Below are 17,331 nucleotides of genomic sequence, written 5' to 3'. Positions count from 1 at the left end.
GGACATCTCCTGCTGGACATGGGGAAAGGGGGGGGTGCAAAGGAGGGGGGACAAATTAAACTGTCAGATTCCTGCTGGGGAAAAAGAGCTGGAAAAGATGGCCGAAGAGACAGGTCCCCACAGTAGATGAAAGGTATGAGGTAAATTTTGAGGGGAGGGAGTGTCGCTCAGACATATTAGGGTGGTGGTGTGTGTGGGGAGGGCTAATGGAAAGTGGGTCACTACAGTCCTTGCTAGGAAAGTAGGCAAGGTGTGAGGTCAATGGGGTGCCGGGGAGGAGTGTTCGGACAACCTGAGGGAAAGCTCCCCTCGGGTGTTAAGAGAACACCGATATCCAGGACTATGGGAGAAATATTGGTGCCCGTGGCTCTCCAGGGAACATTCCCATTTCTGTGGAACAGCTTTTCTTTGGAAAGAATGCAGGGCGAGCCGGAAAGTGTGGGGGAGTCAGGGTGGGATCTCCTTTCCAAGCATGCATTAACAGGGTACAGTTATTGAAAATCGGAGCATATGGTATTCTGTGCCACTCAATGGCTTTATAATCCACCTGAAACCGGCCCGGCTCCTGCCTCTTTTTTTGCAGCTGTGAATGGGAAAGGGAATGGTATCTGGAAAAACTTTGAGGTCAAAATTAGATTTTTTTCTTCTTTGGGGGGGGTTCATCTCAGTCTCTTACAGGGACAATGAAGCAACATGGGATAAAGGGTTGTGGCTTTTCTTTTGCCATTATTACTAGTTTAAACAGAAGGGCCATGCGGGGCCAGTCAGGTAGTCTCATTCACCCACATAACTGGCATTTGTCTCTCATGGAGCTGCACCACAGGAAAGCCCAGGAACAGGAAAGCCCAGGAACAGGACAGGTAGAGATTCGAGGTCCCTCACCTCTCCCCTCTGCAGGTGGGGGACACAAAAGGGTCATGAAGGGGGAATTGAACAAAATAGATATATATATATAAAAAAAAAAAAAAAAAATCTATCCAGGAAACAGCCGAGGAAGTAAGAGGGTGGGCCAAGTCCAGGAGCCACATCCCAGAGACATAAGGGCAACCTGTGGACCAGGAGCCATAACAAAAGTAAAAAAAAAAAAAATAAAAAAAAATAAAAAAAAATTATTCAGCCTATAATAATTTTTTTTATATATATATATAATGACAGAACTACTATAAATCCACAAGCAACTGCTCAGACACGGCGCGTCCAGGGGGCTCTCTTGCTCTTTTGGGCAGCCCTACCCTCCACATCTGGAGGGTGTTGAAGTCAGGACCAAAGGTCAAGGATCAGGGTCTCCTTCCCAGATCTGCTGCCCTCTCCTGACCAGGCGCCAGGACAAAGGCTTCCCTACTGTGGGGCTCCGGCAGTGGCTGCTACGGGCGTCCCAAGGGTATTCGTTGCAGAGATGACGGGTGATCCAGCTAGAGAACCCAAAGCTGAGGGAGTTGGCACCGTGGAAATCCCTGAAAGGAAAGCAATAAAGATGTCATGAATTGACAATACTACAACGTCCCAAATTTACATGTCCCTGCCTAATCCCGTCTCATTAAAAGGGCTTGTCTCCTTTGTACATACATTTCAAGAACACCATACACTAGTGGGTAATTGCATAGGACCCCGTTAAATCGATTCCATGCTTGCCTTAACCTACAAGGAGATTGCACACAGATTCGAATAGTTCACACTCATGTATTAATCACATTTATATATAATGTAGGTAAAACACTATAAATATAGTGTAAACCATAAGTTGAGTACACGCAATCTCTGTATGAGCGTGTAAGGGTACATGCACACGTTCAGGATTCATGTGCGGAGAATCCGCACTGAAATCCGCAGGTGTTCGCAGGCAAATCTGTGCGGTCAATCCGCATTAATTGGTGCGGATTTGCATACGGATTTGCGTGCGGATTTGGTGCGGATTCGGTGCGGATTTTCCGCATGCGGATTTCACTAAGTGAATGAAGAAAATCCGGTCAGGAAAAAAAAAATTAATTGACATGTCGCGGATTTTAAAATCCGCACCGCAGGTCAAAATCCGCGCGGAAAAAATCTGCATCGTGTGCATTGAGAATTTCAAATTCTCATAGAATACAATGGACATGACCTACGGTGCGGATTTTCCGCGCGGAAAATCCGCACGCAATCCTGATAGTGTGCAGGGGGCCTAAGCGTCAACGAGGTAGAGCACCATCCAGAAAATGTCTTCTGTAAAGCTCATCTTTGGAGCCAGAGACCACAACAACGCCTGTACAATCATCAGATGCCTGTTCAGGCCATTTTACTAAACAGAATAAAGAAATAAATAAAGTCTGAAGCGTATCAATACGCGTGTTGAACTTTTCCATGCCATTTATAAGCTCAGGGGCGTGCTGAGAACGGCACAGGCAGCGCAGTGATGCTGCGGGTGCATGAAGTATTCAATGACAAAGCGCCATACAGCAAAGAGCTTTGTTATTGGTCGGTTTGGGTAGGCGGCTGGGCCATTCGTCACACAGCTCAAGCTGCGGGAGGCAGGCTCGTGCAGCGGCACGAGATCTTCAGAGGGTGGCACCCGGTGGGGTAAGCAGCCTCTTGGTGGGCTTTTGTTTTTGAAACTTTTGATATGTCATAGGGACACAATAAAAGTGTACTTACTCCCCCTGGGAGGGATCCAGAGTGAATGCACAGCAGGCTATTATAGCCAAGTGATTAAGTACAGGAAAGATGACCTATACTGGACTGTACTGTACTTTATCACTAGCTTGGTGTACCTTCACTCCAGACCCCTCCCAGGGGCTTATTAAACTTGTCCTGAAAGGAGGGGAGCGATGCTATTTACATGGGACTGTATGTTGGGAGAAGCTGACGGGAGTGGAGATATGTTATTTAGGGCACATTCACACCACCGCAATTTCTGTTGCTCTGTTAGATGAGCAGAACGACGAAAACAGCAGAAGTACCAGACTGAACATAACTGACAGGAGCGGAGCTGAAAAGACTCCATTGACTATAATGGAGTCCGTTCAGTTTCCATTCGGGATCCTGTCTTTTTACCAGACAAAAAGTCCTGCATGCAAGGCTTTTTTAGTCCAGTCTTTTTGACAGAATCTGCGACAGAGGCCCTGAATGGAGCCTCCAACGCAGATGTGAACAAGCCCTTACTATTATGTAGGCTTACATATTATTTATTTTAATTACTGCAACTTTCGTATTCCTCATTGTCTTAAAAGTATTGCTCAAAAATGGTAAGATGAGTATTTTTACTCTTCCAGAAAAATAAATCTAAAAAAAAGTAGTGCGACCTCTGTTTGGAGCTATGCTTTAGGGCTGATTCACACAACCGTGCTCAGTCCAGTAAACACAGCTCATGTGTCATCCAGATATTCCGTACTGACATCATAGTGATACATATTTCCTCTCTGATGGCAGCTCTGTGGTACTGTACTCACGTGGTGGAGCACAGTACGACAGACCTGCAGCCAGAAAGGAACCATCATAAATCGCTATGATGAAGTCAGTCGAGAAACGGTTGGTCAGTCCGGAGATGCAGCAAACCGATGGGCCATGTTTTCTGGACCAAATGCAGTCGTGTGAATCAGCCCTTAATATAAAAAGTCTAGTCTTAGGGTACTTTCTCACTAGCGTTTTTGTTTTCTGGTATTGAGTTCCGTCACAGGGGCTCAATACTAGAAAAAAACCGGATCAGCTTTGTCCTAATGCATTTTGAATGGAAAGCAATCCGTTCAGGATGCATCAGTTCAGTCCCTCTTACGTTTTTTGGACAGAGAAAATACCACAGCATGCTGCAGTTCTCTCTCCGGCCAAAAATACTGAACACTTGCCGGAATGCCGGAACCGGCATTAATTTACATTGAAGTGTATTAGCATGAGGTGTATTAGCATGAAGTGTATTAGCATTAAGTGTTCCGGAAAAAAGGATCCGACTTTCCGGTCTGCGCAGACCTTTAAAAATGCAAGACAAAATTAATACCGGATCCGTTTTTTCTGATGACACCGGAGACACAGATCCGGTATTTCAATGCATTTGTCAGATGGATCTTCATCTGTGACAAATGCCATCCGTTTGCCGGATCCGGCAGCCAGTTCAGGCGACGGAACTGCTTGCCGGAATCCTCTGCCGCAAGTGTGAAAGTACCCTTAAACAGTTTAAAATAAATTTAAAAAAAATCTCGTGATTTCAGGATGAGGGTCAAATTAAGTGGATTAAATCAGCATCCAGTGAGAACAAAGTGGTGCATAAATGATTTTAGATTTAAAGGAAAATTTCCAATTAAAAATACTGCAAAGTAAAGGGCCAAAAACCTTAAGACGTATTATAAAATATGTATGCGTTTGGATGTCTGTACAGTTTACACAGACTCTTAATATTACAGGTCCCAAGGATAGCAGCAGACTCACAAGGGTCCCAGGTGCAATCTCATGCAAGTTGTGCAACTGTTCATTTTGAATACCAGCAAACTATTACACAGCACAGATTCTGGCTCTAGTGAATGCAATGATGGCGACTACCTTATACAAGCAAACTTGCTCTATTTAGTGTTTGGCATGAATCTTAAAAGGAAACAGATACGAACAGGTTCCTACATTAAAAAACTATGGTATTCTAAATCAATTTTAAGCTAAGCATGGGGGTTTGCATAAAGGGAGAGGTCTGTCAATCAAGCCAAAGCCAGCTACGATTTTTGGAGAGTCTTGCAGGTTTGTGGCCATTTAAAGCAGTGTAGGATGCACCGTTGATGTGTGGGGCATTCGATTAACATAAGTAACACCCAAGAAATAAATCATGATGTTTTACCAAGCCCAAATTTACACACAAATCCTGCACAAAAAGCCACCACCAGAGGGAGTCCTAGAACATTATCCAATGACTGACCTGACTTATCACGGTTACTGGACTTGGGCTGGGACTGACCTGACATCATACTGGCGCTACTGACTGGGGTGCTGCCGCTGGGCATGTTTGAGGAGCCCAATCGAGACTGGTCCTTCACAATAGGGTCTGCGAAACAAAGACATATGAAAAAAACGGGCAACAAGAAGAGAAAATGCAAAAGATGGCAGAACATTCAAAACTCACAGAAGTAAGGGTGGTCCATGGCTTCACGAGCGGTCAGTCGTGTCTGGTGGTCATACCGCAGCAGCTTATCCAGGAAATCCAAAGCTTCTGGACTGACCAAGTGCTGATTCTCACTGTGCACAAAGCGTTCCCATCGCTTACGGGAATGTCTAATTGAGTACACAAGAGATATAAGGACACCTGTACAGGTCTTTATGAAAACTTACATTTATTGCAGTGATATATGGCTTGATGAAGAGCAGAAGCAGCTAAGAGGTCTAACAGAAAAACTTCTCACCTGCCCAGGATATCATTGAAGCGTGGATCCAGTTCAATATTGTATTTATCAATGTAGTCGTACAGATCTTCTGTTCCCAGTACTTTGGCTATCCTCACCAACTGAGAGGGAGAAGGACAACTTTTACACTTGACGTTCAAGCCAGGAGTTAAGAAAACGGTCAAATAGCTTCTATATGAAGCTTGCTGCAGCAAGGTTAACCCCTCAAATATGTAAAGCAAAAAACCTGCACAAGACATTTCACTTGTGCACAGAGGTCCTTTACAGTAATGCCACACAAATGTACAGTGGACGCGTTATTAATCCTTAATACGGTAATGTGCATGGATCTGGTACAATATGTAACTAGAATAGTGATTACACCATTAACACTGCACAACATAAGAAATACATTTAACAGATTGAGAGCATGCTCTACCTAGGTGCAAAATCTACTTTTCATGAAACATGGAGTTGTTTTTTTTTAACCAAGTAGTTTTTATTTAAACATTTTTTAATGTTTCCCTCCTCCCCGGGATGTTCTAAAGTTAAATCCACAAAACGAAGATACGTCCAGTAACTCACCTGATCATAGTTATCATGGCATGGAAAAAAGGGCTCCTTTCTAAAGATCATGCTGGCCAGCATACAGCCCAAGCTCCACATGTCTAGACTGTAGTCATACATCTGCGAAACACAAAAAAGCAAACTAAATATTGGAACGGTGCTCTACTGCAACCACACATCCCTTAAAGGGAACCTGCCACCATGAGAGTGCCAAGTTAACTGCCGCAGTGTGTTACAGAGCAGGAGGAGCTGAGCAGATTAATATATTGTTTAAGATTCTGTACTTCTGTCATTCACTATAATTCCTGCCCATTCTGGGCTCTGATTTCAAGGCGACAGTCCTAACAGCGATTCATAGCTATCCCTATATACACAGGCATACAGAGAAGGCTGTCATTGATAGGAGCGCCTGCTGGACTTCAAAGCCCAGAATGGGCAGGAATTAAATGAATGAACAGATTATATTGAATCCGTTCCCAAATAAATAAATAAATAAAAATAAATGATCAAACCGCTCATCTCTTCCTGTTCTACAATCTGCCGTCTGCAGCTCAGATGCACACGTGCAACGTTACAGGTTCCCTTTAAGAAATTACAAAAGCAGCAGCTTAGCTGACAGCCTGGGAGGTGTTGGAAGACCGATACCAGCTGACAGCTACCACAATATAATAAGCGGCAAGTATACCTGATAATCAACAAGCAGCTCAGGCCCCCTTGAAATATCTGGAGGCGACTCTCACATTGTATTCCTGGCCCGGATGATAGAACTCTGCGAGGCCCCAATCTATTAGTCGTAGCTGAGAAGAGATGAAATTTAATTATGCTGCCAAGAACTTCTCCAATGCAAGGTTAGATTTGATGGCAATACACCGATCTCCGCGCACCTACCTTTCTGTGCTCATGGTCAATCATAACATTATGCGGCTTGACGTCTCTGTGCATTATACCCATACTATGGCAATAGTCCAGCGCCTACAGAAAGAATAATGCACCTATAGTTTTTTGTTTTTTTTTACCACACCCAACAGTAATATACAGGAGCAAGATTGGGCAGCAGAAGAGTGAGCCACGGCATACCTTTAATATTTCATACATGTAGAACCTAATGTCATAATCTGTTAAAGTCTGATATAACTGCTGTGGAGAGCAAGGAGAAAAACATTGATTACTATAAGAACATGGAAAAACCGAAGATGTGGCCGGCAGCAAAAGCTCTCTTGGTGCTCACCTTAAAATCTGTATTATTGACATGTTCAAATACCAGTGCCGGCGTTCTGGACTGTAAGAGAAAAGAAATCCGATTATAGGGGAGCAGGCCCAGCATTGGATAATTTGTGACATAAGACTGGATCTAACGGAAGGCAGCTCACCACGGGATCTTTCACTATGTCAGCCAGTGTGATGATGTTGGGGCCGCCTCTCAAGTTCTCCAGAATCTTGATTTCACGCTTAATTTTCTTCTTCTTCACAGGCTATAAATAAGAGGTGAAGATGGGAGGTGTAAGGGGAAAGCAGCACACTTTTCATTACAGGAACAGTTATAGCTCATCAGTGTAAACAAGCCAATTGCATTATGCGGCCTACTCTGTCCTCATGGCCTGGAGATGGGAGCATTCCCTACTTTTCTAAGGGTACTTTCACACTTGCGTTTTTCTTTTCCGGCATAGAGTTCAGTCCTAGGGGCTCTATATCGGAAAAGAACTGATCAGTTTTATCCCCATGCATTCTGAATGGAGAGCAATCCGTTCAGGATGTCTTCAGTTCAGTCTTTTTGACTGATAAGGCAAAAGATAAAACCGCAGCATGCTACGCTTTTATCTCCGGCCCAAAAAACTGAAGACTTGCCTGAATGCCGGATCAGTGAAAAAAAATAAAATGCCTGATCCGTTTTTCCAGATGACACCGGAAGACGGATCCGGCTTTTCAATGCATTTTTCAGACTGATCAGGATCCTGATCAGTCTGAAAAATGCCATCAGTTGGCATGTTTTGCTGGATCCGGCAGGCAGTTCCAGCGGCGGAACTGCCCGCCGGATCACTCTGCCGCAAGTGTGAACGTAGTCTAACAATAAATGGACTCCAGGTAGACAGACAATGCTGTATGTTGCAGCTCTGCAAAAACTGGGAATCACAGACCACTCTGCCAGGTGAAAGGCATGTTGAAATTTAAAAGGGAATGAGTCATCAAGAAATTACCTGTAAAACATAAAAACATGATTTAAACATTTGTAAAGAATATTTGATGTTTCTTTTAATTTCCATGTCAATATCTACATTTAAACAAACCATAAATCCTGCAGTTTTCGCACTTGTCACTAAGCCTAATAGGCGCCACTTCTTAGGGCTCTTTTACACCTGCGTTCTATGTCTTCCGGCATAGAGTTCCGTCGTCGGGGCTCTATGCCGGAAGAATCCTGATCAGTTTTATCCTAATGCATTCTGAATGGAGAGAAATCCGTCAGGATGCATCAGGATGTCTTCAGTTCCGGAACGGAACGTTTTTTGGCCGGAGAAAATACCGCAGCATGCTGCGCTTTTTGCTCCGGCCAAAATCCTGAAGACTTGCCGCAAGGCCAGATCCGGAATAATGGCCCATTGAAAGGCATTGATCCGGACTTAAGCTAACGTCGTTTCGGTGCATTGCCCGCATCCGACGTTTAGCTTTTTCTGAATGGTTACCATGGCTGCCGGACGCTAAAGTCCTGGCAGCCATGGAAAAGTGTAGTGGGGAGCGGGGGAGCAGCATACTTACCGTCCGTGCGGCTCCCGGGGCGCTCCAGAGTTGACGTCAGGGCGCCGCAAGCACATGGATCACGTGATCACATGGCACGTCATCCATGCGCATTGGGGCGCTCTGACGTCATTCTGGAGCGGCCCCGGGAGCCGCACGGACGGTAAGTATACTGCTCCCCCGCTCCTACTATGCAACCAGGACTTTAATAGCCGTCCTGGCTTGCCATAGTAACACTGAAAGCATTTTGAAGACGGATCCGTCTTCAAATGCTTTCAGTTCGCTTGCGTTTTTCCGGATCCGGGGTGTAATTCCAGCAAGTGGAGTACACGCCGGATCCGGACAACGCAAGTGTGAAAGAGGCCTTAGTCTGTACAGATCACCTTACCGCAGTCCCCTGCTCATCTATACACAGAGGTGATATCATTACAAGCCAAGACAGGATCCACCATTTACAATAGATGATTGTCAAATCTTAATCTATTCTTTCCTTGTGCAATGATCTCTGCACAGAGCATGCTGAGAAAAACTCTCCCATAGAAGACAATGAGGGCTGCCATAAAGCTATTTTTTTGAAGGGCTTCTGTCAGCAGAAACAGGGGCATTGACTGGCTGACAGTGATGTGCAAATGTCAGTTGAACATTATCTTGGTCCCATCTCACTACCTTGCCCCCGTTTATAGAGAAAAAAGAATGCTTTATTTTATGCAAATAGCTTCTAAGAGCAGACAGGGCCAGGGAGTGTTCACGTCATCCTGCCTGAAATCTTCAGATGTTTAGTATGCGGCGCAGGCTAGTGAAGAAAGGATGATCAACCAGCTGCGGACGTCCTTACTGCGCTGCATACGCCACAGTACACCCGGGAGAAGAGCGATACCGGTATCACTGAAGAGGAGAAGGTGTACTGTGACGTATGCAGCGCAGGGGCAGTAAGGAAGTTCACAGCTGGTGAGCATCCTTTCTTCACTACGCCTGCGCCGCATACTAAACGCCTGAAGATTTCATCCAAACTCAGGGCCAGGCAGGATGACGTGAACACTGTCTGGCCCTGTCAATCAAGTCCAGCAGGGTGTAGCTAGAGAAGGGAGCCTCTAGAACAGACCTGGGCAAACTACGGCCCGCGGGCCGTATACGGCCCGGCGGACCTTTTAATCCGGCCCCCGGCATTGGTGGAGGGGGGGTTTTGGGGGTAATCAGGGCCGTCTTTACCGCAGGGCAAAAGGGGCAGCTGCCCCGGGCCCAGTTGCTCCTGGGGGGCCCAAGCAGCCTTTTACTTGGATTTTACGTGGGCCCCCTATATTTTGTTGCCGCCGCCGGCCCTGTAACAGCACGGAGTCACTGTCCGGAGTGAGGAGGGGGCGGGGCCCGCGGCCGCTCTGCGCTCCGCTCTGCTGCCTGGCCTGCCTGTCTCTTTAACAGAGCAGACCAGTGGCTGCTGGAGCTGTGCTGCAGCTGCCGCACAGGCAGAAAGAGGAAGGAGGCGGAGCCCCAGCCAGCAGCCACAAGCCAAAGCCAAGCAACTAACAGAACTTACAGGTATTTGGTGGGGGTGGGGGGGGGCTCATATAGGACAGGGGGACAGTGTGTGCTTTCCTGCCTGCTACTACATCACCCCCCCCCCCCCCCCCCGGGGTTGTGGGGGTCATTAAGGGTTGGACTTGCTGCTGATGTTGAGTGTGCCAGTGGTGTGTGTCCGTCCCTGTGTGTGTGTGTCTGTCCCTTTGTGTGTGTGTGTGTGTGTGTCCGTCCCAGTGTGTGTGTGTCTGTCCCTTTGTGTGTGTGTGTGTGTGTGTCCGTCCCTGTGTGTGTGTGTCTATCCCTGTGTGTGTGTGTGTTTGTCCCTTTGTGTGTGTGTGTGTGTGTGTGTCCATCCCTGTGTGTGTGTGTTTGTCCCTTTGTGTGTGTGTCCCCGTCCCTGTGTGTGTCCGTCCGTGTGTGTCTGTCCCTTTGTGTGTGTCCGTCCCTTTGTGTGTGTGTGAGTGTGTCTGTCCCTTTGTGTGTGTCCCCGTCCCTGTGTGTATGTCTCTCCCTGTGTGTATCACCTTGCCCACAGTGTTCCTATGTCTTGACGCAGCTGCTTCAGAACGTTCTGTGCGGGGAAGAAGATGGAAGAGGAGGCAGCGCCAGCATGGAGTCTGTGCGATAGACACAGGGAGGCACACTAAGGACGAAGGTAACACTTCCACATGATCTACACTAGTGTTATCTGTGGTTTTACATAGGACTGCAGGTAACACTACCACAAGGTTAGCTCACACAGGGCGCCTGAACACCTAAGGCCGGCCCTGGCTGCGCACCCCAGCGCCAAGGGATGACGTCACTGATGTAATATGCCTCTTATATGTGGAGAGCGGTGATGTCACAGATGTAATATATTACTTATAAGTGATATATTACATCAGTGACATCACCACTCTCCACACATAAGTAATATATTACATCAGTGACATCACTGCTGTCCACATATACCGGTAAGTAATACATTACATCAGTGACATCACCGCTCATCACATATATGTGGAGAGCGGTGATGTCACTGATGTAATATATCGCCTATATGTGGACAGCGGTGATGTCACTGATGTAATATAACATTATATGTGGAGAGCGGTGATGTCACTGATGTAAAATATCACTTATATGTGGAGAGCGGTGATGTCACTGATGTAATATAACATTCTATGTGGAGAGTGTTCATGTCACTGATGCAATACAGCGCTCCAGATGGCGACCAAAATGGTCGCCAATGCGCCTTAAAATTTGCAGATGGCGACAAGACTTGTCATAGGCTACAGGCCTGAGGTCTATTTGGTAGTGAAATCCCAGCGCAGGCAGGCATGATGATGTCATCACGCCCGCCTGTGCCAGGACGCGGTGATTTTATGCAGTATTGAGTTTAGCCTTTTGGCCCGGCCCTCCAAAATATTTTCAGTTTCTCATGTGGCCCCATCGAAAAAATAATTGCCCGCCCCTGCTCTAGAAGTAATGCCACCCCTGCTCCTAGAGGCTCATTTACATATAATAAATTATTTTTTCTCAATAACAGGGGCACGTAGTGAGAGGAGTTTAAGGTAGTTATGTTCAGCTGCCATTAGCACATCGCTAATGTCAGCCAGTTTAACGCCCATGTTTCTGCTGACAGAAGTCCTTCATTGCTTTCTAAATGCTGCTATGAACAGCTCAAGCAAGATGGCTGCCCCCGTAATGTTTGGGAAATGGAACAAAAAAAAAAAAAAAAAAAAAACGCATTTAGAGGCTACAAGCAGGAACAACCCACCTTCAGAATTTTCACAACGACTTTTTCATTATTGGTGATATTAATGGCTTCGAAGACTTCACTGTACTTGCCCCGACCAAGTTTCCTCACCAACTGGTAGTCATCCTGGTTCCTGTAGCAGGGAAGCATTTCACATTTAGAAGCTTGCTGACATAAATCACACATTTAGGCTACATGCACACAACTGTATACGTTTTGCGGTCCACAAAAAAAAGAAAAAAAAAAGAAAAAAGGTAATTTTTGTGTGAATCCATTGTAACAAAACGGACAAGAATAGGACATGTTCTATATTTTTTTTGCGGGGCTACGGAACGGACATACTGATGCGGACAGCACACAGTGTGCTGTCCACATTTTTTGCGGACCCAATGAAATGAATGGGTACGCATCCTAGCCGCCAAAAAAACGGAACGGAAACAAACAAAATACGTTCGTGTGCATGTAGCCTTATCAATGAGCCAGACATGGACCTTTACCGCAGGCAGGGAAACCTGCTTCAGGGAGGGACACAGCCTCAGCATTATCAGAAAGAGGACTCTGAACTCTGCTTAAGATCAGGACAGATTTTACCACCTGTGCTTGACCCTCGTCCCTTGGGAGGAGGCAGGAACAAGGGGAAAAAAATATTGTAAGCGCAGGAGAAAAAAATAAAAAATAAAAGCCAATTCACTGGCACAGAGCAGCTTCCTCATTAGGTATCGCAAGAAACAGCTAGAAGACACTTCAGCAGTGGTATTTTACTTTAGGTTGGATTTCTTATAAATTCACTACCCATAATAGCCATCATTCCCTCTTCTATAATCATGAAAAAAAACATGCATGCTCTTGTAAACCTATAGTTTTAAGTATTAGGACATAAAAACAAAAAAAAAAAAAACACCTGGTCCTTAGAAGGTCTTCAAATTATGTAAGGCTAGTGAAATTCCAATATGGCTGTTCCAGCAGCATGCAGCGGCTTGTGTCCGGTCAGCTGTCCGCTTGTCTGCTGGACGGCGTCCATTCCATTATACTTAATGGGGCCGGCGGACATTCCACCCATATCCGGCAGTGCTGCATCCAGTAAATTCCGGCAGAATTCACAAGGGAGGTGTAAAAAGTAGCCTTAGATTATCAACAGCAGATTAATCCATAAGATTAAAGGGGTTTTCTGAGGATAGTTCATCAGTGTCTGATCAGTGGGGGTCCCACAACCTGGACACCCGTCGATCAACTGTTTGAGAAGGCAGCAGTGCTTGCAGTGGCTCTCAGCTTTTCTAGGCCAGTGACAACACGTTCATCAGTCACGTGGCCTAGGCACAGTGTACGCTGCTGTGTTTGGCAAGCACTGAGAAAGCCGCGGTACTTCCTCAAACACCAGATTGGCAGGGCTCCCACCGATTAGATTGGGATAGGTCATCAGCATTAAAGCCTTGGAAAAAAAAAAAAAAAAAGACAACAAAAGTGGAAAAACCATGTGAATCAATTGCTTTTAGAACCACATTCAGCAGCAATAACTTGAATTAATCGTTTTCTGTATGACCTTATCACATCATTCTGGAGGAATTTTCAACCAATCTTCTTTAACATGGCTTCAGTTCATTGGGGTTTGAGAGCATTTATTTACGCACAGCTCTCAAGGTTCTTCCACAGCATTTCAATTGGGTTGAGGTCTGGACTTTGACTGGACCATTGCAACACCTTGATTCTTTTTCAGCCTTCTGTTGTAAATGTGCTCGGGGTCATTGTCCTGTTGCATGACCCAGTTTCAGCCAAGCTTTAGCTTCTGGATAGATTACCTCACATTTGCCTATACTTTCGAATACAGAGGATTTCATGTAGGGTTGCACCGGGTATCAAATTATAGATACCCAATCGATACTTTTGTACCTGGATCGATTAGATACCGGGATTTGCCATTTACCGATACTAGGCTGACCTGTTGCACAGCCTAGTATCACTAAAAGAAAATGGCCCACGCCGCTCTTGGCGCGCACCATGTTATCCTGAGCCGGCACAGTGGAGAAGGAGGGAGTCCCTCCCCCCTACTGTGTGCGGCTACCGCTGACCACCAATGAATATAGTTTATGCCTAAATACAATCATAGGCTGCGGGTGACGGCCATATCACATACCCAGCCTCTATGACTGCACGCTGTTATCCGCCGCAATTAACCCCTCAGGTGCCGGTTACCATGGCAGCCAGGACGCTACTGAAGCCCTAGAAAGCACAGGGCAGCAGGGAGAGTGTGAAGTCCTATTAACCCTACAAGAGCTCTATTAGGGTAAATAGGACAAGCGTTCTAGCCCCTAAGGGGGCTAATAGTTAGTAAATAAAGTAAAATAAAGCTTTAACCCTGACGAAGAGTACCGCTTGTACTCGAAACGCGTTGAAAGTTAGATCCGCTCTGCCATCCGTAGCTCACTAACGGTGACGTCACCTGCTCATACGTGAGCTCAAGTGAAAGGTAACGGGAGTATAACGCCACCGGCCGGGGCGTACTCCCAAAACTTTAATATTGTTTAATAGTTCATGCTACAGCCCCCTTCCCTGGGACCCGCTCTCCCTATTTGCTTCATCCAGCAATTACCAAGCGGAGACCAGCACGAGATACGTAACAGCAGCTGGGACACCTATGTCAAGGTAGGCACTGAGACATATATAGGTGTCTATGCTGTTTTACACATCGGCGTGATAGATAGGAGGGTGGAGATAAGCTGCGTTAAATATTTACCGCTAGAGTGACGCACAGTGTTACATTGTTATAAAAATATATTACATATCACCACGTCCAAAAAAGTCAGAATGATTAAAATATAAAAAAAATAAAAAGAAAATCTATGCGGTGAACGCTGTAACAAAAATTTAAAATAAAAAAATATAAAAAAATAAAAAACACGCAATTTACCATTTTTGGCCACCTTTTGTCTCCCCAAAAAAAATAAGGTAGGAATGTTCTATTATGGGCTGTATGTTCTAAAAAAAAATAAAAAAAAAATGCGTAATGCACTAAGCTTTTTTTTGTGTTTTTATTTTTTTCGCATGGTATCGAAAGGTATTGAGTATTGCAATACTTTTTTATGGTATCGAACTCTAATCAAAATTTTGGTATCTTGACAACCCTAATTTCATGATAGACGCAAAGGCTGCAAGGTTCCCAGGTCCTGTGGCTGCAAAACAAGCCCAAATCACCAACCCTTCTCTACCATGCTTTTCAGCAGTTTTGGGTTCTTACCAAACGTTGCACTGTGCATTATGGCCAAACATCTCCACTTTGGTCTTGTTTGTCCAAAGAACATTGTTCGAGAAGTCTTGTGGTTTGTTCACATGCAACTTTACAAACTTAACCCATGCTTCTTAGGAAGGGAGGGGGGGGGGGGGGAAGGCTTTCTCCTGGTAACCTTTCCAGACAAGCCAGACCCGTTCCATCTTTTTCTAATTGTACTGACATGAAAATTTAGCATGCCAACCGAGGCCTGTAGAATCTTATGTCGCTCTTGGGTTTTTCGCAATTTCCCATTTTTCTGACCTTGGGGTGAATTTGTTGGGACGTCCACTACTGGGAAAATCGCCAAGTGTCTTCAGTGTTTTCCATTCCATTTATGAATAATCTTTCTCACTTTAGAATGACGGACTTCAGATTGTATGGCAAAGGGCCTCATCACCCTTCCCAGATGCTTCTCTAAGATAATTCCGGATGTCTTTCCTTCTTGGCATTATGTTAACACTGGCCTGAATGCTCCAGACCAGAAAACTGCCAAACCTTCTGCTTTTATAGAAGTGGTCATGACAGCATTTGATTAGCAGCAACTGGCTGCTACTTACCCTCTTAACTCCTATGGAAGCATTTCGACCTAATTTTTGTGAAAATAATGACTTATTTGTCATATGTTGTTGCTCATCGGTGGCTGTTGTTACCATTATTTTTTTTTTAAATTAAGTCCTAATACGTAAAACCACATAATTAAGAGGGTGTACTTTGTTTCTCTCATGACCATATGTCATTTAGATGCTAGATAAAGCGCCATCCAGCACATCTTTGTGATGGAAGATTTCAGAAGTTAACAGTAATGCATAACATATGGAAGGAAGAGGTTAAACAGGTATTCCCATCTTCACTTTTTATACTTACCCTTGTTGAGCACGACGTTCACTTCCTGGATTCTTCTCCCAGCCGCGCTTGCGCAAAAGACTGAAGAATTTCTCCGGGCCGGGCAATGTCCTGAACGCGCACGCGCCATGGTGACTTATTCCTGGCCTGTATAGTACAGAGCCGGGGTGCGCGTTCGCGGCTCTGTACTATACTGGCCAGGAAGAAGTCATCATGGCGCATGCGCGGCAACGTGTTCAGGACATTGCGCGGCCCGTCTTCTGCGCAAGGGCGGCCCGGCGGGATTTGACAGGAGAGATGGCCGTAACCATTGGAGACGAAAGACAACGATCAGGTGAGAGGGGACTTATTTTCTCAAAAAGGGTGGGAATTGGGTAATTAAATGTATTTACAAAAATGATCACTGTCAAATCATTAACAGATTTAACAGTGATCATTGTGATGGGATAACCCCTTTAACCAACGCTTGATTAAAATCTCTGAACAGTTCTGAAAAAAAAATAATTGTATATAAAAGCTCCAACTCCCATCTGTATTAAGGTAGGGTCTACTTCAGCCTGCACATCTGTAGGCTATATTCACAGAACATTATGCCCAACCATATGGAAGGAATAAAGTTTATAGATCACTGTTCATGCATCTTCCATCATTAGCCAAACCGAAAACCAGTAACTTTACATTATTTGAAAGGGACCAGAGCGAAAATACAATACTCACCCCCATTCTACAACGTGAGACTCGTAATCCCAATACTCCCGGGGTCTGTGTGTGTTCACATCCGTGTAGACACGGGCCCGGCTTGGCACAGGACCCGACATAGCGGTCTTATTGGCGGCCAGATGGACAGCGACTTTACAGGCCCAATGCAAGTAGATGACAACGGAGGAGTCTCACTGCAAAGAGAAGAGAAAATGGTTGAGAAAAAAATAAAAAATAAATAATTATCTATATACATACACAAAAAAACACCCCAATTATCTCACTTCCAGTAACGAGTAGTCTCACCCCAGAAGCGCCATATCCCTGTAAAATCTTCTCTTAGGTACAATGTTCACATCTGACATCAATATGCTAACATGCCAAGCCACTTCGTTATGTCCTGAAAGTGCAATGCCATACTGCAGGAATTTGCTGCTCCCTCCCTCCTGTTCATGGAGATACCATGCCGCAGATCACCACATCACTATTCTCCAATTAAACAGTAACTAGACACAGCTGAAGGGCATGCAGTGCCAAACAGATCGATGCCCTGCTCGGACGACACCGGCATGACGGTACAGATAGAAGGACGGCACTGTGGATGGGCCCCAAAGAGATCCTCCAGGGCAGTACACAAGACGAGC

At 45.3% G+C, this 17,331-nt stretch overlaps 1 protein-coding gene across 1 annotated transcript in view; it reads right to left on the bottom strand.

Annotated features, from left to right (window-relative positions):
* Positions 1 to 723: 723 nt before the first annotated feature.
* CSNK2A1 (casein kinase 2 alpha 1) overlaps positions 724 to 17,331 on the bottom strand; it is a 37,660-nt gene continuing 21,052 nt past the window's right edge. The window contains 13 exon segments of the mRNA XM_040435333.1: positions 724 to 1,454; positions 4,868 to 4,993; positions 5,072 to 5,220; positions 5,349 to 5,449; positions 5,913 to 6,014; positions 6,580 to 6,606; positions 6,608 to 6,691; positions 6,783 to 6,866; positions 6,972 to 7,031; positions 7,123 to 7,173; positions 7,265 to 7,366; positions 11,902 to 12,013; positions 16,706 to 16,881. Coding sequence (XP_040291267.1) covers positions 1,339 to 1,454; positions 4,868 to 4,993; positions 5,072 to 5,220; positions 5,349 to 5,449; positions 5,913 to 6,014; positions 6,580 to 6,606; positions 6,608 to 6,691; positions 6,783 to 6,866; positions 6,972 to 7,031; positions 7,123 to 7,173; positions 7,265 to 7,366; positions 11,902 to 12,013; positions 16,706 to 16,806 — 1,215 coding nt within the window. The 5' untranslated portion in view covers positions 16,807 to 16,881 and the 3' untranslated portion in view covers positions 724 to 1,338.

The sequence above is a fragment of the Bufo bufo genome, chromosome 6, assembly GCF_905171765.1.
Source record: "Bufo bufo chromosome 6, aBufBuf1.1, whole genome shotgun sequence".
Taxonomy (NCBI): Eukaryota; Metazoa; Chordata; class Amphibia; order Anura; family Bufonidae; genus Bufo; species Bufo bufo.
The sequence above is the reverse complement of the archived record's forward strand: the minus strand, read 5'-3'. Positions and strand labels throughout refer to the sequence as shown.